We start from the raw sequence: 26,072 nt of genomic DNA on the forward strand, positions 1-26,072 counted from the left end.
GTGTTTTGAAGCCCTATTCATTGAACATGTGATGTCACTGGATTTGTCACACTTACTGAGTCTCTCTCACACACACACACACACACACACACACACACACACACACACACACACACACACACACACACACCACACACACACCACACACACACACACACACACACAGCTGGATGGGCAGATGCTTAAATTCTTCAGAAGCTCTCCAGACCAAACAAGGCCATATAAATGGCAACCTTTTTTTTTTCTGTTGAAACAGGCCAATGGACACACACACACCCACCCACAGGTTTTTGTCCTCTTACTAAGCACAGAGGATAGAATGAGGAATAAAGTAAAGGTTAAGTGCTTCCCTGAAATCACCAGATATACCATAGTGCTGCTTTTTGGACTGGGTGTTCCCTGCACACAGATATCACAATGAACATTAAAATTCTCTTTCCAGATCTGATGGCAATTCAATATGTCGGTCTCTTAGTGAATAAACACCTGAGTCTATATCTACGTTCCACTTCCAGGATTGCTCCCGTGTTGCTGGAAATTCCGCGAGATGTCTTTTTCGTCTGACTGTCCGTCACCTTCCTCTTTCTTTGTGTTGGAGTTCTTACCTCTGGTGGATTTCTGAAGACTATGGTTAACCCTTGTGTTGTCTTCCCGTCAAAATTGAAAATCAACACTTTTCTTGGCGCTTTTATCGATGTTTTTAACTTTCTCTTACGTTTTTGTCCCTTTTTCAACACTTTTAAAGCTTTTTTTCAATGTTCTTTTTTTACATTTTTAGACTAGGTAACACTAACTTATTATCTTTAGTTTTACAGTTATTTTTGGAATTTTCGGTCAATAAACCTCATTTATAGGGAATTTTACCTGATGTTTGAGTTAGTAGAGCAGAAATTAGGAATTATTTAGACTAAAATTAAAGGAATGTTTGTTGATGGATAATCACAGACTGGAATATGTCAACTTTTACTCAATATTTCAAAACCAATTTTTTTTCAAATAAATACAAAATTGAATAAAACCCTCTTAAATTAATGAAAGTAGAGATTTGTACTTGCCAAAGAGCGTTGTGTGGAATCAATCATGTTATTTTGGGTAATTACAACTGGGTAGTTAAAAAGAACGTTGATATAGGAAAATGGGTCAATTTGACCTGAGGACAACACGAGGGTTAACTAGACCACGGTATCGATCACAGATTTACAGATGCAGAAATGGAGAAGACACATTGCTCCTACTTTATACAGAGTGAGCAGCAGCTTCTTGTGGAAGTGTGATAACTTGAAACACATTATTTGTCATTATTTGTTCGCTGTAATGAAACCGCGAGAGAAAGCGTGGCAGACGATTGTGGACTGACTGGATGCGTATGCAGCCTAAAAATGTACATTTACTGTCCACTGTTCTGAAACCGTTATCCCAACAACTGCCGTAATATATTATATAAATACATTTTGAGGGGAATTGAGGCAGAACAGGTTGCTTAGGACGGCCGTGTTTTCAAAATCCAGAGCTCAGAATTTGCGCCAAGTTCCCAACGTTGTTGTTTGTGTCGTATCCTTGTTAGATCCCAATGGCTGACTATTTGTGTTGTTTGGAGCTTGACGTTTTAACCCTTGTGTTGTCTTCCCGTTGACCTGCAACTTTGTGTTATTATATGGGTTGAAATTTCAACAGTTTGTTGTTCTTTTTCTACACAAGTTTTTGTTAATTTTGTTCCTATTTTGTTGTCACTTTTTGATGTTTTTTAATTATGTTTTAAATTTTTTTACAATTTATTTTTCTCTTTTTCCAATGATTTTGATGTTTTTTGTGACTATCCAATTTATTTTGGTAATTTTTTAATCATTTAAGAAAAAGATTTTTTTGTTGATGTTTTTTTTCAACATTATTCACTTTTTCAACATTCTTTTCTGATATAGAAAGTTTTTGTAAACAGCTCAAATTTGACCCGTGGACAAAACAAGGGTTAAAAATGTGATTGTGTCCATATTTTTTTTAACCCTATTGACTCCGACCACGTTATTACAAGCTAGCCGAGAATCACTGGACTTATGCTGTGTTCTATTACCCTCAGTGATCAGACTCGGAAACTTGGTGTCTTCAAGGTTGACATGTTGGTGCGTGTTGCTAGGCAACCTTGAACATTGATATAGGAAAACTGGTCAATTTGACCAGAGGACAACAGGAGGGTTACCTGGTCCTCATATCTCTGCAGGGTAAATCCAGACAAATAGCTAGACCAGTGGTTCTTAACCTTGTTGGAGGTACTGACCCCCACCAGTTTCATATGCGCATTCACCGAACCCTTCTGATGATGGACATCACGATCGTGTCATCACGAATCATATGAGTCGGGTGTGTGTCTTGACCTCCGCCGAACCCCTGAGACTGACTCACCGAACCCCTGGGGTTCGATCGAACCCAGGTTAAGAACCACTGAGCTAGACTATCAATGAAGTACAATGAACTATGTTCATTGTATACATTTGATCCAGTAAGTTGTGGCCTTCAGAGCTTCTGTATTTCCTTCTGTTTTTCCCTCTATTGTTGAGCAGTAAAAAAGGTAGACTGTAGGCTACGGAACATTACAAGCCAGAAAGCTAAGGCTATGCTAGCATTCAAAGTCAATAACATTGTGTAAGGTTGACAGTCAGCAAATATAATCGGACAGTAAGTTTAACAAGACAAGCATAGAGGGTTTTCGCATCATCAGACCGGAGGTCGCCATATTGGAGGTACTCCGCATCACAACAAAGCACAGGCAGTAAAGATTCTGAACATTGTCAAGGAAAATGGTTTTATTGTCGTGTTTTAGGTTGTACCCATAGGTCAGCACAAGAAAAAATACTTGGAATATTATTCACTTCCAAAAGTTATTCAAAACCAGGGAGAAGTTTCCAGAGGAAACTGAGGCGCTTGTGGTTGGCAAAGCTCAAACTAGGTAGTGTAGGCTACAGTGTAGAGAGCAAACTGGGCTCTTTGAAAGGGGAAAAACAACTGAGAGTCACTTGGCTACACCTTGAGTATCGCAATGATGAGTTAAGGTTATTTTTGGTTAACGCATTCCTTTGGCCTTCACAACCCGTCGTTAATGACTTGGTAGCCTACTGCCTCTCCCCCCCCCCCCCCTTTGCCTTTGCATCTTGGATGCTTTTCTGTTGTGTAGACATGGCTACATTAACATAAAGTGTCCAAAGTGCACAATACTCCACTGTACTCCGTTCAGTTGTTTACACTGAGTATCTCCAATATGGCAGCGCATCTGGGTTACTGCCCAGAAGGCGACGTCGGTGAAAACTCTATCTACCCAACCATGTCATTGTTCCCAAATCAAGCCTTTTGGCAACGTGTGTGCCGTGTGTGGGCCTACTTAGTGAACCATATCTGAGATGATCCCTGTAAAACCATAGACTGTATACTTATTATTATTAACAGTCTATGTGTTAAACAAGTCTTATGTTATGTGGCGCATTGTAACTTACTTCCCAAAAAACGTAACACCTTTTTTTTTTTTTTTAACCCTCATGTTGTCCTTGGGTCAAATTGACCCATTTTCCTATATCAAAGTTCTTTTTAACTACCCAGTTGTAATTACCCAAAATAACATGATTGATTCCACACAACGCTCTTTGGCAAGTACACATCTCTACTTTCATTAATTTTGGGGCGTCTTATTCAATTTTATAGTATTTGAAAAACAAATTCAAGTGGTTTTGAAATAGTATAGTTGACATATTCCAGTCTGTGATTATCGATCAACATACATTCCTTTATTTTTAGTCTAAATAATTCCTAATTTCTGCTTTTCTAACTAAAACATTTGGTATAATTAACTATAAATGAGGTTTATTGACCATAAATTCAAAAAATAACTGTAAAACTAAAGTTAATAAGTTAGTGTTACGTAGTGTTAAACGTCAACAAAAGTGACAAACATTGACAAAAGAAACAAAAACTTAAGAAAAAGTTAAAAATATCGATAAAAAGCATCAACAAAAGTGTTCATTTTCAATTTTGACGGGAAGACAACACAAGGGTTAAGAAAGCCGTGAACATACACTTATCCCAGGTGTCCACACCCGGCGGGATCACACTAAGTCAAGCTGCGCTTTTTTACTTATCCTGGATTTCTTCATTCTACTTTTGTACAACAGCCCCCTGGTCTCCGCTGCAAAAAATCCCAGCTGAGGCAGTCTGGGAGAAGTTTGCAAGAAGCACCGCTGCTCTCGTCGCCATTTTCAGCATGTGTGTCCAATATCCAGACTCGATCACTTGCACTTACACATGACGGCGGGAGCGCGCACCATCCTACTTTAACCAGGACGTATATCACTTTTTTGATGGACAGTTCTGGCCTCCTCCGCCGTCCGTTCATTCCTGACAAGAAACGCCTTGTTGGGCATTAACCTTACATAATAAATTGATGTGAGCAGCTAAACAAAAAAATAAAAATAGCATTAGAAAACAACGTATCTACAGTCCCTGACAAAAGTCTTGTTGCTTATCTATTTTGTAGAAACACCTGCAATTAACCTGACTATTAATTAATCAATTGGTGTAAGAAATAGCTCATATGAAAAGCTAAAACCCTCCCAAATGATGTTCAATGCACTGAAATAAATTAGTTTCACTAAAAAAAGATTTATTATTTAAACAAGACAGAAAGGTCAAATTTTGGCAAGACAAAAGTTTTGTTGCCTATACATAAATTGAACAAATTTACTACAAATACTAAAATATGTCAGCAGATTAAATAGTGGTGCTGTGAGATTCAAATGTAATATCTTGTATGACTTCCATGAGCTTGAAGGACTGCATCCATGCAGTTTGGCAAGGATTCATACAATGTATTGATGAAGTCATCAGGAATAGCTAGGAAAGCAGTCTTGCATGCCTCCCAGAGTTCATCAGTATTCTTTGGTTTGGTCTTCCATGCTTCCTCTTTCATCCTACCCACATATGCTCCATGATGTTCATGTCTGGTGACTGGGCTGGCCAATCCTGGAGCATCTTGATCTTCTTCGCCTTGAGGAACTTTGAAGTGGAGATGGAGGTATACGATGGAGCACCATCCTGCTGGAGAATTTGGCCTTTTTTATGGTTGGGAATATAAGAGGTAGCTAAGATTTCTTGGTATTTGAAACTATTGATGTTGCCTTCCACCCTGCAGATCTCTCGCACACCCCCATACTGGATGTAACCCCAGACCATGATTTTTCCGCCACCAAACTTCACTGTTTTCTGGGTGAATCTTGGATCCATGCGGGCTCCAGTAGGTCTCCTGCAATATTCGCGGCAACTGTGGTGTAATTCAACAGATGATTCATCTGAAAAATCCACTTTCTTCCACTTCTCCAGCGTCCATCCTTTTAGCAGGCTGTGGGCCTTGGCAAATGCCACACGGTTTTTCAATTGTCTTTTGTTTAGTGCTGGCTTCTGGGCACTGATTTGACCATGAAGGCCATTTTAAGACAGAATCCGACAAATTGTTCAGGTTGACACAGGGACTTCAGGGGACCAGGTCTGGTGGAGCTCTACTGCAGTGAAAAATGGGCTGGCCTTGGATTTTCGAGCCAACAAACGGTCCTCTCGAGCAGTTGTCTTGCGGGGTCTGCCTGACCTTGGCTTGTCAAAAACATCTCCAGTGTCTTCAAATGTTTTTTTAATCCTCTGTACTTGACGCTGAGACACATTGAAGGTGTCTGCCACATCAGCAGTGGATCTGGTCTTCAGCCTCTTGATAATCAAAACTTTAGTCTCAGGGTGAATCTTAAGCCTGTTTGCAGATGTCTAGTTGCAGTTGATGTGAAGGTCTAGTGTACTGGGGTTGTTTTGATACACACCTGAGACCTAATTGATCCATTATTAGTCACAGGTGAAGCTCATATGACAAGGCGACAACACTTATGTCTTTGCAAAAATTGATTCAATGGGCTTTAACAAGCTGGGAATATTAGAATACTTTTTGACAGTTTTGTTTTGCACTGAAACATGGGTTACCATTTCTTGTAAATAAATCTTGATTAGAAATATATTTCAGCAGCACTTCAGGTCAATTTGTACACAAGCGACAAGACTTTTGTCAGGGACTGTAGAAGTTGTACAGATATTGTTGTGAATCTGACAGATACAGATAGTAGCTTTACTGATTTTCACTGGAAAAACATTTTCAAAACTTATTTTCATTAGCATTTAATAACAGCTTCTAAACAGCCTAAACAAGTCAAATTTGCAGCTAACATAGCTTTAAATGTTTCGTGATAAAAGATTTAAAAATACGCTAGGTTAATGCTTTATTGCTCAAAATAAGTAAAGGGACAGCAAGGCTAAGCAGCAGTGCCTGGAATCCAATTTGTACCCAGACTGATTGTTCATCCAGTTCAACCTTTTTAAATTTCAAATAAACAGAGAATTTCCCACATTTAAAAAAGCATAAAATAATGAGCCCCAAATGTAATTCATTGCAAGACAATAGCCCCTCATTAAAGCTATTACTTTTTGTCAGAGCTGTATGTAATTGTCCATAGCATGTTCTTTATGAAAAGTAGTCACAAAGCAGGGATGGAATTAACAATATTCTACTCTTCACAAGTTAATAAAGTTTTATTTTCAAAAACATGCTAATCCATTCATTACTCAGTCCCTCTTTATACATGTATCTCTCAGCAGTAGCTACAGCATACTCACATAGTCTACATGATGCACTTCTGTGTGGCAAACTAAACATGGCCCTTCTGTAATAAATATGGAAAAAACATTTATTTTTAGATGAGCAAAAATACCACTTAGTTATGGTGTTATGTGATATTGCCATAAAAAATAAAAAGTAGAAATGACATTAGCATGGCATAATGAGCACACTCCAAAATACATGGCACCCACACTGGTTGGTTGCAACTGTGACACTGTTATCATACTTTCTTACTGTTATCAAATCACGCATGTATCATCACTCAACATTAAAGGTGCAATCAGTAAAGATCTTTAAAAGCTCTTTAGCATGTCTTTGTGAGCAAATTCTATGATAGATTTTTATATAGAGTTCTTTGGACATGATGTCAATCACAGACTGACTCAGGTGAGAGAACTATGGTCTTTGAATGCCTCGCTATCACATGTCATCTGAGTACTGCTCTTATTAGCAAATGTGTGTCATAAGTTGTGGTGCGTTGATATTTGTTGTGTAGCAAAAACAAACTACAGGTAACTAGCATGTGTGGCTAATTGCATCAGACTGTAGGTCACTCATTATGGAGACACAACATGTTGAATATTTAATAAGACATTATAAGGCAGTTAGGCTCTGCCACTGGATTAAATATGACTAAGTCAAACTGAGTTTAAAAAATATACTGGGGGGGGGGGGCGCCTGGTTAGCTCACCTAGTTGAGTGTGCGCCCCATTAACAGAGGCTCAGTCCTTAACACAGCAGCCCCAGGTTGGGTTTTGATCTGTAGCCCTTTGCTGCATGTTACACCCCCTCTCTCCCACTCTCCTTACTTAATCTGTCCTATCAACAAAAGCCACACAAAAGATGTATTTGATTATATCCCAATTTCATGGTTATATCATGTGATTATTTATTATTTGTTAACTTTTTTTGTGATCAAATATTTATTATACAATTAACAAACAATACACGGGAACATAGGAGTGCGTCCCAGAAAGAGAGGAAAGACGGGGGAGAGCCAACAAAAACACAACAGCAAGAACGGAGCTCGCAGGTCACCAATGACGCACACAAAAACAGACATACACAAACATACAGAAGACATTGACAGAGAGACGGACACAAGACACACGGGACCAAACACATGCACAGACAGAAGCAAGGAGGCCAAAGCACAAGTCCACAACATTATTATGTGTAACACTTTGGGTCTTCATAGCTTACTGGTCTAAGAAACATCTTCACAATGTATCACTATCAAAGTATCTCAGGATCTGACGCTCGATTCACCTTTCGCACTTCACTAATGGCCACTTTGCTTTCAGAGAAACCAAACCAAGTGCAGAGTGCATTTTGAGCCCGGGACAGGTACATTCTCAGGAAGTTTACAAAATAGGACCCCTACGAGTTTTAGAAACCTGACAGCACACACAGAAGAGAGGCAGGAAATGTCCAGCAGCCAAATCTGCATGTATGTAAGGGTGGGCTTTGTGCAATGAGCTGATAGATATATATATATATATATATATATATATATATATACACACACACACACAGTATGTATGTATGTATATTGCACCTTTAAGATTAAGCTGTAAAGTAATTAACAGGACCTCAGATGCATTTCCTAACCAATATTTATTAAGTAAATAAAATATAGATAAAGACATAGATAATAAATGAATAAACAATTTTATTTTAAAATGAGACAAAGTTAAGCAAGCTTTTATTTGTTTTGCCTTTGTTTGCAATTTACAATGGTCAGTCTCCCGTACACTCCCTGAAGGGCTATTGCTTGAGCTTAAAACCAAATGATACCTAAACAAACATTTGACTTATAGTATATTAAAACAGAGATGATTAAGTGAGAGAAAAGCAGGAGCCACTTTTTTTCTGAGGGATGCACTAGTGGCAAATGACTTGAAGAGATACAATGAAGCCCACAACACTTAAATACAATAATACAGAAATCTTAATTTATCTTAAATAATCCTATTAAACAATTTATGGGTGACATAGATTTAGTGTCTTTGTTATACTTGTTAATTAATTCTGCATAATAAACATGCAATGGCATTTCTTTCTTAGATACTTTTTTTGGAGAACATCAATACAAAAAAAGAGCTTTTTGCTGTATTGCATAAGATCATCAATACATTAATAAACTTCAGATGAACAATCCTTATTTGAATGCTTGTTGAACATTTGCCATTTATTCAATCAACACACACCTATCACTGAGGAATGAAGCTGTTGAAAAATAAAATGAATAAACAATTTTTGAATGGATCAATTTGTTTCTGATTATAATTTTCTAAAATTGTTCGCCCGGCCCTTGTCTGTGCACCCAAACCCTACGAGGTGAAACTTTGAGAATGAAATGTGTTCTATGGACGGTTGGCACTTTCTTCCACTTTTAACACGGCCAGTTAATCTGCCTGCCTTGCAGTGGGGGGTGTTACAATTAAAACAGGGTAGGACAAAAAATAGCATTTAATCCAACGTATTAACATGTATGATGGATGTTGACTCCTATATTGCACGAGAATGTATACAGTATGTGTGTCTGCAGCACTGTGTACCAACACGAAGATAAGCTAACACGATGGATCCATCTTTAAAGTGACAATATGGCAGCATCAGAAATGTGTAAACCACACTTAGTTGCCGCTTTATTAGGCCCACCTAGATGCAGAAGCATTTATAATATTTTATCCACCCGTTTATGTAAAGATTAGGAGTAGATTTAATATTAAAATGCAAAAAACAAAACAAAAAAAACAGCACCACAAACAGCAGAATCAATATTTCTCTAAAGCTCTTTCAACATCAGATCATTACCTTCATTAAAGTGGGAATTATTGCAGGACCGTTGGATTAGACTGCATTAGTTTAGATGGGTGTACCTAAACTGGCAACTATGAGTGGATATGGAGCCAACCAAAACGAAAATTTTCAAAATGAAATGCTTTCAGAAAAAGGAAGAGGCCATCGGACCTGGACAAGTGGCACTATACCGTACTCAGCAGAGCTTTGTAATAAGAGCCTCAACTCTCAGACGGAAGGTACCACTAGGGCCACACGCCACCTCTGCTGTCGGACGTTTCCACTCAATTTCCAGTCAAGATGTGACCTCATCTGCTGCTGCTGTCATTTTAAACTAAAATCTGACTACCTAGAACTTCACAAGACAACTTAAAGATCATCTGACAGTACTACGCAACCAAACAGAATTGATTAAATGATATTTTTATTTTTTTATTTTTTATTGTAACACCCTTTTTGCACTGCATAAAGCTTTAAAGCAAGCGCAACTGAAATTTGAAATTATTTCAAATGTTATATTTCGGCACCAAAACTGCTTAAGGCCCAGTGAGATCTTATATTTCCAATAACAAAGTCCTGAGGGCATTTCTCTCTCCATCCTCCTTCCATCTCTAGTTCTACTTTCCTATAGTGCTCGCATGTTTCTGTTCTGCATAGACACCCACCCATCTTTACATTATATACTGTATATGTGAAGCTTTCTGACATTCCTCTCTTCCTCCAGCTTGCAAAACTCACGCCTGGCTTAGTAAGGCACTGTATCCTCCTGTCTCCCCCCCTTCTGCTTTCATCCATACATTGATTATCTTCAGCCTTTCCTCCAGCTGTGGATAATGGGCTGTTCCAGTCTGGCTCATTATTTATCATAGCTAACAAGCATGTACTAACTTTGTATGCAGCTTTAACGTCTAAAACAGACCAATTACTGCTGCTTTGGTATTGCTTTTACATAAAACTACATCGTTTGATTAACAAATGTATGGCGTAAGCCGTAAGTAAGTAGCATTAATTGATGAAAGTAAGTCTAAAGCCCCAGTAGTAACACCTAGAGGCTGCAATGTATCTTACACGCAGCGATACTATTGGGCAGAACAAACATGCTGACTGTTTAGCTATTCTTAGAGCCTTGACCAGTAGTGGGAATAAAGATTTGTCCGGATGGTATCATTACGTCGTGTACTCAGTAAATGTCATGGCAATCTGACCAGTAGTCGCTCACATATGTTGATGTGGACCAGAGGGACCTCTCTATTCTAAGGCCATGCTGGGGCAAAAGATCAAATTAAAGAAGAAAATGTCAATAATGTATTTAACAAGTTTGCAAGCAAAGTTTTGGGGTCATACATTTATTTCTGTAGTCTTTAAAAAAAGAAGAAAAAAAAGATGTGGATAACTTGCAAGCTGATAGAGGATTATGACTTGTTGACGTCTGTCCTTTGGATGAGTCACTCACCTCCACTGGAACAAAATGGACTATTGATCATGTTGCTAGGGATGTGAATACTTAGGTAAGGAGCCCTTCACACACAGTGTTGAGAGGGTGTGGACACAATATTAACATATTTAAACTATGTAACATGTAACACAATAAAAAAAAAAAAAAAAAAAAAAAAAAAAGATACCTTAGAGTTAATCCAATCCCTCACCTCTGACAGTCTTCACAAAAGCTGACATGTAAGCTTCTCAAAGGTCAGATTATTGCAGAGCGGTGGTGTTGGATTACATCGGGATTGTAGAAGTTTTCCTTTTTTGTGTCCGCCCCCTGTACCTACATGCATCGTGCATTGTACACATGAAAAGACGTAAAAATCATCATACTAATGTCTGCTCTTCGTGTATCGATCATTGTCCTGAAAGTCTTTCTGGAAGAAGTATCTCTTCGTTTCCCTTGCACTCACCTCCTCTGTCCGTCTTGTCCTTCCTTTTTCACTTGCTCTGTATTTTTTGCTTGTTACTGTGACTGTAGAATAAGATGAAGCAAAGAAGTCATCATCTGAGCCAAAAAACCTTGACGTGGCACAAGTCAAATATTGTACAGCATTTTCTCTGATATTTTCTATGTACAAAGTCAGTTAGAAGCATTCCAAACAAAGTGTGCTGGCGAATTGAGTGACTGGATGAGGAAGAGCTGGGAGAAAGGCTCGGGGCGGGACCTGGAGGCTGGAGAAGTAGTTCCTCCTAGACTGGGAAGTGGAGCAGAGTGTAGAAGCCGTGGTTCGGTAGAACAGGGACTCCTCAGAGAGCAGTAAGAAAGATTTGAGGGATAAGCAAAGGGAAGATGGCTGTAGAGGGCCTTGGACAGCTTACAGTATGAAAGGGAAGAGTTTGTTGCTCCGAGAACAGATCAGTTGAGCTGATCCTCGTACTGTTTCCGGAAACAGTCACCAGCCGGGAAAAACTCCCAGCAACGCTCCTGGTACATCTTCCATACGTAAGACTCCTTTAAGACAGACAGATGGGAGGAGGTAGGGAGGAACTGCATTATAGACAACGCATTTGGAGTCAGCCCTGAGGTTAGTAACAGCAGTGTAAGCTGAGCCACTTAAGACCTCAGTATGCGTCTGACAGACTCATCCAGATCCTCATGGGAAAGGGGTTTCAGATGCTGCACGGGGATCTGAGAAGCCCTTTGTTTAAAGCATACTGAGGCTTTAGGTCGGCCACAGACGGTCCGTTTTTATTTTGGTTCTATGTTAACAGGTTAGAGCTTGCAAACTGGCTGTATAACGAGCAAGTCTCGAGCCGCGCCGAAAAAAGTGTGCCTGCTAGAAATAGAACTGATGTCTATTTTTTACGCGACGCAAGCGTGTTGGAAGCATTTCCAGACAAAATGGAATAGGAAAATATGTTTATATGTCATTTTGACACAAATACATATTAATAAGACATTTTGATATTTGAAAGTCTCTAGGTTTTGACATAAATGCACATATAAATGTAAAAAAGAAAAAAAAAGAAAAAAATATATATTATAGATTTTCAAACGTTGCAATACTGTAGCCTATTTTGCCGTCACTACTGTCAACGTTGTCTTTGCTGTAATCAGATCAGTAGGCTACAAATTAGACTGGTCTGTCAGCGCCTCCCTCCCCGTAGCTTACGTCACCGAGCAGCAGCAGCGCCGCGTCAGACACGTTTCTGGTGTGCAAAGACAGAATAATCCACGCGGCTGACACGCAACAGAAGCGCCACGCTCACGCCACGTATCCAGTCTGTCGCCGGCCTTAACACTGGATCAGAGGCCCAGCTCAGCTGTACTAACCACGTTACAATATCACAGTGATGCATATTTACTGAGACCAAAGGAACATTACCTGGCCTGTGTGCTCTGTTTCGTCTTTGTTGATGAGATACATCACAAAGAATCTGAAACACACACACACACACAAGAAACAACATTGAAAATATTATAACATGTTCACAAACACACATCAGAGCCTGATTAGCCTGTTAAATTAAATCTAATTTTTCTACTTTTGAGTTGGACTATAAACACTGAGCCCAAAGCTCGGTTGTTCCATAAATCTTTTTCCATAAATTGGGCAAAACCAGAATTCCACAAAAAGCTCCCAGAATCCTGCAGTCACTGAGTACAAGGAACCTCAAACAGCTACACTACAGTTTAAATGCCTTGGGTGTACTCGCTCAAAAAACTCCCAGTTGTTACAAATCGGAAGCAAAGACCCAGGAGAACCTTGTTGCGTCTTCTAATCAGGTGAATTACATGAGAGAGGCATAATTGCTTGGCACGACGTTAGAGGTACAAGTACACACATAAAACACAACCAAACTCCAGATGGACTCACAGGTAGTTGGCTAGGTTGTGCTCCTGTAGCGTGTGCGTTTCAAAGCCATGTGGGACTGTGTCAAAGTAGTCGTTACCTATTCCACAGATGAAACATTTGGTCTGGAAGAGAAACATGAAAGAGTTATGGGACTGATTATTTCATCATTACACAGAACATTTACCCCCATTGGCTGTCAAATTGCAACCTGAACCTGGAGGTAAAAAATCTGGGTATATTTCCTGTCATTCATGTGTTAATATTACTGCATTGTTTTGTGCGAGTGTGTCTTTTTACCTCCATGTCTTCTTTCACCTGTTCCTGCTGGTCCCTCAGCTCTCCAAAAGCATCAATGATTAACCCTAGAATGTTCAAATGGAGTACAAGTCAACTAAGTCCACAACCACCATAAAACCACAAGTCTTTTATCCAATAGAACTTTAACATCACTGGGTCTATATGTTACAGTCTTTATATTACTACTATAGGGTTGGACGATATGGACCAAAATCCTACTTCAGTGTTTTACAGCTGAATAGCAATACACGATATATATCTCAGGAATTTCTACAAAGTGAGCGAAAAGTTCTTTTGTAAGTCAAAGCGGCATGTGAGATGCAACCAGCCCTTTTATGTCTCGCCCAAGTCCAGGCGCTGTCTCACTGGCTCATAGAACTGAGGTACTAACTACCGGTCTTCAGAGTATTTAGTGGCTGGACCAACAGAAAATTACCAGCGGGAACAGTTCAATGTAACATCAAACTATATCGATATAAACCGTATTGTCTCATCTCATGTCTTGCGTGAAAATCTATCGATATGCTGTACGTACCTTAAAAACTCGTTGTACCACCCAGCCCTACTTATTATTATCGTATTATGATAAAGATCGCAGCTTTATTTGGGTTTATGTGAAACAAAGAAATGCAGCCGTAATAAAACTATGCCATTCCAGAGCTTAGAATATGAAATGTGAAGCTTGAAATATCATATTTGACCGATGTAAGCGCCAGGTAATACTGGAATATAAACAACACAACACAATATAGGCCCAAAATATGTCAACAGCAGAAAAACACAAGGAAATTAATATGAATAAAGGCTGCATTCCATGTAGTTGTTTTGGTGTGCCATTATGCACACTGGTTCACTGGCATCAGTAAGTGCAGTCTTGTATAAAGTAGTTGAAAGCAATACTTAAGTACAAGTACAAGTATCTAACTAGAAAATGACTTTGGTAGAAGTTAATGTCACCGGTTAGAATTCCACGTACTGTACTAAGATTTAAAAGTAATGATCTGATGGAAAATATGTAATTAATTATTAGAAGTAAAAGTTGTTATTATATTATATTATTATGAACATGATTGTGGCTTCCTTATAGTGAAGCATGATATTCAGGATTTCCACACCTTTTTAACAGTAACAAAGAGAAAACAGAAACAGAATTGTAAAGTGGATGCATCCTCACGTGTCTCATTAGACCTTTAGAAGACTGAACTGAACTTTGCTCTCCGAAGCCCGTAACTGCTTTCAGAGGCAACCTACAGATAGGGCTGGGTTTCAGAGCATGCTAAATGCTTATTGGCTCACGGACGTTGATGAGATTTACTCCTACGGTACATAAATTGGGTTTTGAGTGACTTGGTATTTTTCGATACTCAAAAGTAACAATCGAATCGAATACGGTACCCGGTCAGTGAATCTATTGGTCATTTGATTTTCCTTTCATAAAACGGGTATTAAAAAATACAAAACAAGTGGTGGTTTGATTTTTGTTTTAACATTTAAAATAGAAAGACAAGGCATTTTTTCTTTTTCATTGTCAAAAGGGGATGAGAGAAATTTAGAACATGCTTTGGTTTTCTTTTTCTATTTCATATATCAAAAAATAAAATCACTAGTAAACAGAAAGGAAAAAATGCCATATTCATGAGAGTGGATGTTGCGTTTCCAAGGCAGGAGCACCGGTGTAGCCTACCAGTTTTGCTTTAACCCAGGCACCCCTCACCTCTTCACATAAAAAAGGCTATGAAATACACCATGAAATACATCATGAAATACATATATAAGGCAATATACATATATAAACACGTGCATTAGTCATTATAGTTCAATAGCCTAAATACATACTGTCTATTTTACTTTAATTTTCTGTGTACACATTTATTTCCCCGCTAGGCATCAGTGCATCACAGAATATCACTATCTGCAAAAGGAAATAGGAATAAAACATGAGCGCGGCAGATTCATCTGATTCCCAGCTTAGCTGGTGCGGGTAACGCCAGCTCTGTAGACGCGAACTGAAAGTATGGTAGAGGGTAATAAATAAATGTGATATATAAAAACATTATCAGAGGATAGCTTTCCAAAGTCATTATAGCCGGGGCTAAAAGCAATACTGGTACATGGGCACTGTTGCCTTGAAAATGACATCTGGTACCAGAATAAGAAAAAACAGGCAATCTTGTTTATTATATGAAACAGGAAATGATAATCAAAGCATACTTCAAATTACCTTTTCTACCTTTTGACAATGAAAGGGAAAAAACACCTACTAATTTCAAATTTTGTATTATAAAACAAAAATAAAACGACTCGTTTTTTGTTTTTTAATACCCGTTTATGCAAGAAAAATCAAATGACCAAAAGATACACTGACCCCAGCCCTACTCACAGAGGTCGAGTCAGTAAATGGTGGGATATGGACCACAAAACAATGGTGATTGTTTTTTTCATGAGATCATTCTAATTGGTATTACTAATTATTGATTGCAGGCCCCAAGGCCAGACGATGCCAGCATACATTTTGAAAAATGAAAGGCTGTATTACCATAGAGTAGGAATTAAAAATACTTATATTTTAATTAGAGTCATATGATCAGTGAATAAGCGCTACAATCCACTCAACCTCAATGTGTTTTTTGCAATGACTGCATTACTGGTTGATTGAAGTGTGTTACAAAATCTTTATTTCCTGCTCATATGCCCTTAATTGATGGTTATGAGGTGAAAATGTTGCTGCAAAAAGATGGCCAATGCAGAGGCAAATGTGAGTATTGTTATAAAGGAGCATCTTTTTTTATGTCTTTTAGCTTCGATCTTCCAGCATCAAAGCTCACCATTCAGCAGCTGACTCAACATAAGTCCTAGATGTCAGGCCATTCTGATGCAGGAACATTCCTCACACAAAAGCCCATTCAGTTTGGTCTTTCCACCGACACACATGATCGTGCGTGTGTGTGTGTGTGTGTGTGTGTGTGTGTGTGTGTGTGCAAGTGTGCGTGCGTGCGTGCATGTTGGATCTCTCACCCTGGATGATAGCCAGGAGGATGACGATGACAAAGAAGAAGAAGGTGATGTCAAATATGATGCGGTAGATCTCATACTCGTCGCCTGCCGGGTCCTCAATCTGGTCACCAATCCCTCCACCTGCTCTAACGCCCACATACATGTGAAACATGTAGCACTGGGAGAAAGGGCGAGAGACACACAATAAGAGGGAAATAGAGAGAGAAATGTAACGTGCTGGATTTTAAATGGGGATCACTTTTGCACCAAATTACAGTAATATCTAGGGACAAAGAAATGGGACCAATTAAAAAGCATATTGATAATTATGTATTTAGTTTGTATGTATTTATTTAGTACCCTACCCTTTAGAACCCTTCTAATTCAGTCATTACTTTGGAAAAGCTCATGATGTCAAAAGGCCAAAACCAAAAACTCACTCCTGAAAAGACCTAAACCAATGTGTTATGACTCACATGGTTGATGTCCCAGAACCTTTTACTTTCAAACTGAAAATGCTTCTGTTCTATATGTGTTTACACAAATAACATTTGTAGTATGACCATCATAGTCATCGGAAACCCCGGAAGAGAAAGACTTGAAAGGTGTATGTAAAGTGAACAAGATGCAGAGAAGAACTGAGCTAAAGGAGAGAGAGGGAGAGAAATAGATGGGAAAACCCCACTACTGAGAGACAGATGAAGGCTACGAGAGGAACAAGTGAACAGAAAAGAAGCAATCAGCTCAGATCATCTCATCTAGCTGTGAGTGTTATTGTAAGAGATTTATTAAGGGAGGAGAGAAAAGAGCAAAAACCTGCCAGGGGCAGTGGCCCTTCGTCAGTCTATCTCCTTATCCCACTAAGCCCCTGTCAACCCTCTGCAGACCATTAGAACTGCCACCCGTGGCCCCTTAATAGGAAACAGCAGAGCTCTATGGAATGTTATGGGTGACTGACAATAGGGGATTAGAGTGTGTCCTGAAATTTCCGGGTGACAGAAGGCCCCCTCCCACCCCCCAGAAAACACACACCATAGAGGCCTTATATAGTATTTCTTTCAGATGACATGGCAGCAGGAAACAGCCTCATCACAGCAGTAATTCACTGTGTCTTTACCCGTTTCCTGCCACCACCACAGACAAGCTGTTCTTGGATATTTGACTTATATGACACGTTAAGACTTCCTACCCAATATACCTGTTAGGCTAATGCCGACCTTATGACTTTCATTCGATTCCACTGTCGCGGACTAATTTCCAATATTGGAATGAAATCCTGAGAGTTTTGCTAAAGTTGGCCGCGCTCCCTCGTTGCAATCGTTTTGTGTAAGGTGGTCATAAAACTCTGACCTAGTCTTCCTGTCTTGACGTTCCGACAAAATCAATCGTGTTTGTTATTATTCTAAGTTTTAAATCTTGGTAGTGAAGTTAAATCATGTGAACATTGTCAACAACCAATGTGTGCGCTCCCACAGCAACAAGCAAACTGGCTAGACACAGTTTTGTTTATGGTGGCTATGGCGATGCTAAGCTAAACGCTAAAAAGGGAAAGTGGATGGGGCAACCTCTAGCTCACCCTGTTGAGTGCGCGCCCCATGTAGACTGAGACGTTGGCAGCGGCCCGGGTTCAAATCCGACCCGTGGCCCTTGCTGCGTGTCGTCCCTCCTCTCACTCCCCTTTCCTTTCTTCAAGCTATCCTGTCGATTAAAGGCCATAAAAAGCCCCCCCCCCCCCCCCCCAAGAAAAGTTGCTGATTTTCAACCCTTCTAAAGCGCGTCATCCAACGGGAGTTTTACCAGAGGATGAACAAAGACCTCCGGATACTGGAGACATTCATCAGCACGTACAGCAGAAAAGAAAATCAGCAAACTTTTTCTAGTTACCAGCTAATGTTAGCAGCAGCCAGCTAATTGGTTACATTTTTCAAAACATCTTGTTGTTATCTTGCAATCGGTGATCCTGCAAGATCTCAAGTCTTTACATTTTAGGACAGTCTTTAACGTTAGATGTGAGATTGTGGGGCGCCTGGATAGCTCAGTTGGTAGAGCGGGCGCCCATACACAGTATAGAGGTTTACTCCTCGATAATCCAACTACTTGGCCTGTGGCATCAAGTGAACTTCAGTATCACTTTCCTGTACCACAGAAGTTGTCCACGTTTAACCAGGATAAATCACAATGGTAGCTTATGTTGCTACAGTAGCCAACCTGCTCCGGCATCATAAAACTGTTGTCCTGTTTCGATTTTACATTCCAGATCCAATCATCCAAAATCATCACTGTAACCCAAAGAGCCTTAAATTGAGCTTGCATCATGATATCACCCCAGATTAGTTGCATAAAATTCATTATTCCTATTCTATTCCTAAAAAGCTAACTGGAAAAGAAACTGACAGAAATGAGCATGTAATCTTCAGCAGCTCAGCTGAACTGCACACAGAGCCTGAGGGTGAAGACTAAAAGCTCTGACCCATGACTTTCTGTCCATAAATGGAGCTGGACCCTCTTTACAGTAAGACTCCTTAAGGATACTTCCTAATTTCAATGAGACAGGCTTTACTGACATTAGCAGCCAGAACAGCAGTGAAGAGATACTGTATCAAGTGGGACCATGCATACATACCATGCAGGTGACCAAAAAAATATATTTTAACAAAACTAATGTTCAGATTTTAGTTTCAGATCATTTGCTTAAAAAGTTACCAGAAATGACCTGTCTCAGTTCCCAGTATAGCTTTTGGTCCACATCAGTGCTTTATTTCCCGAGCTACTGGCTTTCACCAGCGCCACCTACACCTCCATTGCCCAGGGTCCCCACATCTTACAGCTGCTTGCTGAAACACAACATACACCAACCCACCCTTCATCCAGATATCACGGTATTCTTGACCAAATACCTTGATATCGATATTGTGGTGATATTCTTGAGTTGACAATTGGAGCTTCAACAAAACCTCTTCACACTTAGATTTTAAACCAATAATCATTAATAATGTCGACATATTGTCTAAGTGGGAAAAAGGCAAATAATTGAACAGCTTGAACAAAAAAAAAAGTACATCAAGGTACAACTGCAATGCAGCGTTTAAAACCAGAAAAAGACAACACTTAATATAACACTTATATCATGATATTACGATATCCAAAATCTACGACGATATCTAGTCTCACATCACGATATATTGCCCAGCCCTAGTTAACCTCATTCCTACGCTTATGTTACACATGGTATTTGTTCCTGTCCCCATGTAAAATGTTGTCACTATGTACACAGTGAACACAGACTAACAAAGTTGTTGGTTTGCAACTTGTGTGTTCTGCTCCCGCACATTCCCGCAGCGTGTGTTGGGTCCCGCCCGAACTGCAAACATTAGCTTGATTGGCAATAGATTGACCACTGATTTTGTGTCTTTTACTCTCCCGCAGGGAAACTGGTTATTTTACTGTGTAATAACAAATATGTTGGTAATAAGTAGAGAAATTACGTTCTAGTGCATAATTACATTCATACAAGGGTAGTCTCGCATTGCCAGACCGCTGCGGAGGAGGGTCTGGCTAGTCCACACAACATTCTGGGATTGAAGAAAAACAGACTCTGGTTTATTGACATTTCTTTAAACCAACCACAATTGTCATGGGTGGCAAAAAGCGCCAGACGGAAACACGGTGCCTGGGAAGGAACATGTTTTGGTGTCTAGATCTACAAGCATGAGTGTAAACAAAGCTGTGTATCATTGTAACCAAATATATAATACTAATATTAAATATATTTGAGCCATAGTAACCAAGTCTGTATTTACCGTTCTACAGTAAAGCACAATAGGTTAAGAATGTGCATGACTGCATTACGGCAGCTTAAAGCTTTACAATTATCATACTCACGGTCAACATGTCGTCACACTTCATGTCTGGCAGTTCTCCATCTTCACTCTTGTTGTAGAACTTCCTGAAGAAGTTGAAGGCCACTACAGTGTAGAGGTACACCACCACTGCTAACAGGCCAACTGTTAACACCAGCTGGAAGACAGAAGAGACCCGGCTGCTGTGATACAAGGCAGTCTGGATACACAGAAAACAACTCAAGTGGAAAAATATCAGTCAGGATTTTATATATACTTTAAAAGAAATGTGACATGGTCTCTTAAATACTGCATGAAACGTTATGTCTAATATTTTATCGGTATATCAGGACAAGAGTATTATTTCTGTGTTGGTGTCATTTTGGGTAGTTTAAAACTCCCTTTTACTATACTATACTAAAATGGTGTCTGTAAAAAGCACACAGTTATTGGAACATGAGATGAGTTAGTGGTTACTATGTACTACTACTGTTGGGTACCGGATAACGTTGGTACTACCGAGGGCCGATTCACGTTAAAGAAGAAAGAACTTGTGCATACAAGGCCATTTTGGGTAAACTGCCAGCATATTTATGTAATCTCCTCAAGCAGAATTCCAGCAGTTTTCCTCTCCGTTCCAACAGGTTTCACGGTTTTTACTGAGCTGGGGAAACAAGCCTTCTCTTACTTCGCTCTATGGTCTTGAAACAACTTGTAAAACTTGCTACATCTAAATGATCTGTTCCCATTAAATGAATTTAAGGCCATGTTAAAATGCCATGTAACTAAAAAATGTAACTGCCACATGTGACCTGTTCTTTCCTTTGTATGTGACGCTTGTTTGTTTGTTTTGACAATGCTGTATTTCTATTTAAATTGTAACTGGAATGCCATCTTGGCCAGGTCTCCCTCAAAAAACAGATTTCAATCTCAAGGGACTTTCTGGTTAAATAAATAAAAATAAAAAAATAAACGGTGTCAAATTTCGGTACCCGAGAGAGCATAAGCAAAAGCATACCTGTCCTCTCTGCATGTTGATGAGAGCAGAGCTCCGACCACCCACACACACAACACACACACACAAACACACACCACACACCACACACACACACACACACCACACACACACACACACACACACACACACACAACACACACACCCACAGAGCGCTGTGCAGCGGACGGATTGAAACAACGTTGACTTTGTTAAAGTCCCAGTGGGTCACAACAATGCCCGTAAAAGGGTTGCAAGTGTCGTTACTCTTTTCAAAACTCCATGCAGACAGAGTATATAACGGCGAAGAGAAAGCTGTCACGGTATGGTCAACGTCAGGCTTCCTCTGAAACAGGCAGGCACCACTGTATTCACTATGCCCTATTTACTGACTGACAGGCTGCTGTTGTAAGGTAAGGCAAGGCAGCTTTATTTGTATAGCACATCTCAGCAACAAGGCAATTCAAAGTGCTTTACACTAAAACAGTTAAAAGACAGTTAAAAAATAAACACAGATAAAACACAAGAATAAACCTCTAAAAAAAACAGGCTGTTAAAATTCATGTCAGAGTCTATGACTACACCAAGATTTCTGGCTTTGTCTGTTGTTTTTAACATTGTTGTTTGAAGCTGAGCCCAGACTTTTAATCGTTCCTCTTTTGCTCTAAAAGCAACCACCTCTGTTTTTCCTTCATTTAATTTCAGAATGTTGTGGCACATCCAGCTGTTAATTTGTTCACTGCACTTAGTCAGTTAGGGCACTTCAAGGCAACTGAATTCCTATGGCACATTTCAAGGCAAATTAAAACGCTTTACATAAAACACTAAAAAGCAGTTTAAAAGAGAGGGCTAAAACAGAATACGATAGAAATACAATAACGAAAGATACAGTGCAGTATAAGAAATGAATAATTATTAATGTAATTATTATTATATTATAAGCTAGTTTGTAGGTACGGGTTTTGGAAGAGAGAAGGAGGGGTTTTATTTTATTTTTGGCGTGTAAAGTGTTCTAAATAAATAACAAAATGTTCTAAGTATATATGATAAATAGGTTCGGAATTATTTTTACAACCGAAATTCCTTTTTGTTACTGCAGAGGGAAAGTACCAGAAAAAGGTACCGTTGAGTACCGGAAACAAATTCCAGGTACTGTACCGGAAAAAAAGTAAATAGTACCCAATCCTAGGCATTACAAACAGTATTTACAGGTATATGTTTGGGTAGAAGCGTGCAAATGCGGGAATATGTGTGCAGTTGTATTTATGTTGACTGTAGCAGAGTAAGTACAGTGGTTGTTTACCTGCTTTCCATTGTGTGTGACTGAGGACAGGATGGTACGGAGAGTCTTGAAGCCCATGGCGATGTCGAGGAGATGGGCAGCAAAGAAGAAGTTGTTATAGTGACCTAGGATGGACATGGTCATGTACCAGGCCAGATACAGGAAGGACTGCAGGGAGCAACGGAGAGAGAGTTGTTAGTCAAGCTAATGACTAATACAGATACGCATGGACAACTGTGGATATCAATGTTCACTTTATGGCTTTCTTTGCAGGTTAATATCTATATTCATAAAAATGTCATATGAAGTGACTTTTAATAATCCTAGTATTAGACTGGGATATTAACCGGACCCTATCTTCTCATAATGAGACAATAGTGAGACAGACAACATGTAGTAACCCCTGCACTGATTAGATATTAACTATATTTTTGAATATATTACTGCAGTGTTTCCCACACACAGACTAATTTGTGGAGGTGCGCCACACAATCAACACAGGACGCCACACATTGCGTTTCGTTATAATTCTTTTTTTAACGCTATATAAAACATGCATTTGTTCAGCTGCATTTCTTTTCCCCGCTCTCCTCCGTCTCTGTCACTCTAAACACACACACACATACACAGCCCCTCCCCTCACACAGCGTCTGTCTCCATGAAAACAGTGTTGCCAACATTTTTAGAATGTGTTGTTGTCCACGCACAGGTAATAAACACATCATTTACTAAATATTCCCATTTCTGCAAGAACCCACACCAAGATTAGCTGAATCTTTATTCAATAAGTCAGTGTCAGACAATATAGTATAGTGTAGTGATAGTGTGGTTAATTTAAATTAAAATCCAGAAAATGTCTGCAAAGATGGTAAATAATACCACAGTTTTACATGTTATCATTATCGACAAACAGTATTTTATTTATTGTATTTGCATTAACACCCACAGAATTACTGTGGACGTCATGATAATATTTAAATTCTTAAAACTCAAAATAAGAAATTGTTTTTGGAAACCCTGTTATTTGTGGAGGGGAATTTCAACAGCAAGGGGAGCTGTTGATTCACTGAGGAATGACTACATACTCACATTGTCTGTGAATACAACGCCCAGCTTCCAGATCTGGTATTTGACATCAATGGAGTTCAGCCTGATAACAGAGGGAGAAGAGGCTCACAGAGGACCATCATGTCTGATACCATGTGACCAGAGGACCTGTGGCTCTGAGCTTTCAGGGTGAATGAAGGTTCTGCTAGTAAAACCTGATACCATCAACTCCCATTCCAATTTCAAGTGTGTCCTGATCAGCCTGTTGGGAATTATTCATACTAACGAAAAACAAATCTATCTGTCGGCATTTCATTTCCGCCTATCTGGTATTCTGGCCCCGCACACTGCTTTAGAACAAGAATACCAACTGTTAACCTGAACAGCATAAAAAATCCTGCCTTTTTATCATAAAAAGGAAATCATTTTAAAATATAGAAGTGAATTAACTTTGACTGGGTCTGAGTCTGTCCTGGTCAGTATATGATAACTATAGCCAGCCCGCCACAGACTGCTATGAATATTGTTAACATTACTGAACACGTTATGCTTAGTACATCAACTTCCAAAGTTACAAATAAATATGACATAGTATCCATCCATCCATCCATCCATCTTCATCCGCTTATCCGGTATCGGGTCGCGGGGGCAGCAGCTCAAGTAGGGGACCCCAAACTTCCCTTTCCCGAGCCACATCAACCAGCTACGACTGGGGGATCCCGAGGCGTTCCCAGGCCAGGTTGGAGATATAATCTCTCCACCTAGTCCTGGGTCTTCCCCGAGGCCTCCTCCCAGCTGGACGTGCCTGGAACACCTCCCTAGGGAGGCGCCCAGGAGGCATCCTTACCAGATGCCCGAACCACCTCAACTGGCTCCTTTCGACGCGAAGGAGCAGCGGCTCTACTCCGAGCTCCTCTCGGATGACTGAGCTTCTCCCCCTATCTCTAAGGGAGACGCCAGCCACCCTCCTGAGGAAACCCATTTCGGCCGCTTGTACCCTGGATCTCGTTCTTTCGGTCATGACCATAGGTGAGGGTAGGAACGAAAATTGCCCGGTAGATCGAGAGCTTTGCCTTCTGGCTCAGCTCTCTTTTCGTCACAATGATGCGATAAACGGAATGTAATACCGCACCGGCTGCTCCGATTCTCCGACCAATCTCACGCTCCATGGTCCCCTCACTCGCGAACAAGACCCCAAGGTACTTAAACTCCTTCACTTGGGGTAAGGACTCACTCCCCACCCGAAGAAAGCACTCCATCGGTTTCCTGCTGAGAACCATGGCCTCAGATTTAGAGGTGCTGATCCTCATCCCAGTCGCTTCACACTCGGCTGCGAACCGATCCAGTGAGTGCTGAAGGTCACAGACCGATGATGCCATCAGGACCACATCATCCGCAAAAAGCAGCGATGAGATCCCGAGCCGACCGAACTGCAACCCCTCCCCGCCCCGACTACGCCTCAATACCTGTCCATATATATTACAAACAGGATTGGTGACAAAGCGCAGCCCTGGCGGAGGCCAACCCTCACCTGGAACGAGTCCGACTTACTGCCGAGAACCCGGACACAGCTCTCGCTTTGGGCATACAGAGATTGGATGGCCCTAAGAAGGGACCCCCTCACCCATATTCCCGCAGCACCTCCCACAATTTCTCCCGGGGGACCGGTCATACGCCTTCTCCAGATCCACAAAACACATGTAGACTGGTTGGGCATACTCCCAGGCCCCCTCCAAGATCCTTGCGAGAGTAAAGATCTGATCCGTTGTTCCACGACCAGGACGGAATCCGCATTGTTCCTCTTCAATCCGAGGTTCGACTATCGGCCGAACCCTCCTTTCCAGCACCTTGGAGTAGACTTTACCAGGGAGGCTGAGAAGTGTGATACCCCTGTAATTGGCACACACCCTCTGGTCCCCCTTTTGAAGAGGGGAACACCACCCCGGTCTGCCACTCCTTAGGCACCGTCCCAGACTTCCACGCAATGTTGAAGAGGCGTGTCAACCAAGACAGCCCCTCCACACCCAGAGCCTTCAGCATTTCAGGACGGATCTCATCAATCCATGGGGCTTTGCCGCTGTGGAGTTGTTTGACTACCTCAGCGACTTCCACCAGGGAAATTGACGACAATCCCCCATCATCCTCCAGCTCTGCCTCCACCAAAGAGGGCGTGTCAGCTGGATTAGGAGTTCCTCAAAGTGCTCCTTCCACCGCCCTATTACCTCCTCAGTTGAGGTCAACAAGGTCCCACCCTTACTGTATACAGCTTGGATGATTCCCCGCTTCCCCCTCCTGAGGTGGCGAACGGTTTTTCCAGAGCACCTTGGTGCCGACCAAA

General features: G+C 40.5%; 1 protein-coding gene across 1 annotated transcript in view; it reads right to left on the reverse strand.

Moving 5' to 3' along the window:
• Positions 1 to 8,379: 8,379 nt before the first annotated feature.
• The window catches only part of ryr2a (ryanodine receptor 2a (cardiac)), a 250,065-nt gene continuing 232,372 nt past the window's right edge, over positions 8,380 to 26,072 (reverse strand). The window contains exons 107-114 of the mRNA XM_032502936.1: positions 23,777 to 23,837; positions 22,709 to 22,855; positions 20,455 to 20,589; positions 16,594 to 16,750; positions 13,579 to 13,643; positions 13,303 to 13,403; positions 12,811 to 12,862; positions 8,380 to 11,936 (exon numbers count right to left, since the gene is read on the reverse strand). Coding sequence (XP_032358827.1) covers positions 11,841 to 11,936; positions 12,811 to 12,862; positions 13,303 to 13,403; positions 13,579 to 13,643; positions 16,594 to 16,750; positions 20,455 to 20,589; positions 22,709 to 22,855; positions 23,777 to 23,837 — 814 coding nt within the window. The 3' untranslated portion in view covers positions 8,380 to 11,840. The remainder of the gene's footprint in view (positions 11,937 to 12,810; positions 12,863 to 13,302; positions 13,404 to 13,578; positions 13,644 to 16,593; positions 16,751 to 20,454; positions 20,590 to 22,708; positions 22,856 to 23,776; positions 23,838 to 26,072) is intronic.

This window comes from Etheostoma spectabile, chromosome 21, assembly GCF_008692095.1.
Source record: "Etheostoma spectabile isolate EspeVRDwgs_2016 chromosome 21, UIUC_Espe_1.0, whole genome shotgun sequence".
Classification (NCBI taxonomy): Eukaryota; Metazoa; Chordata; class Actinopteri; order Perciformes; family Percidae; genus Etheostoma; species Etheostoma spectabile.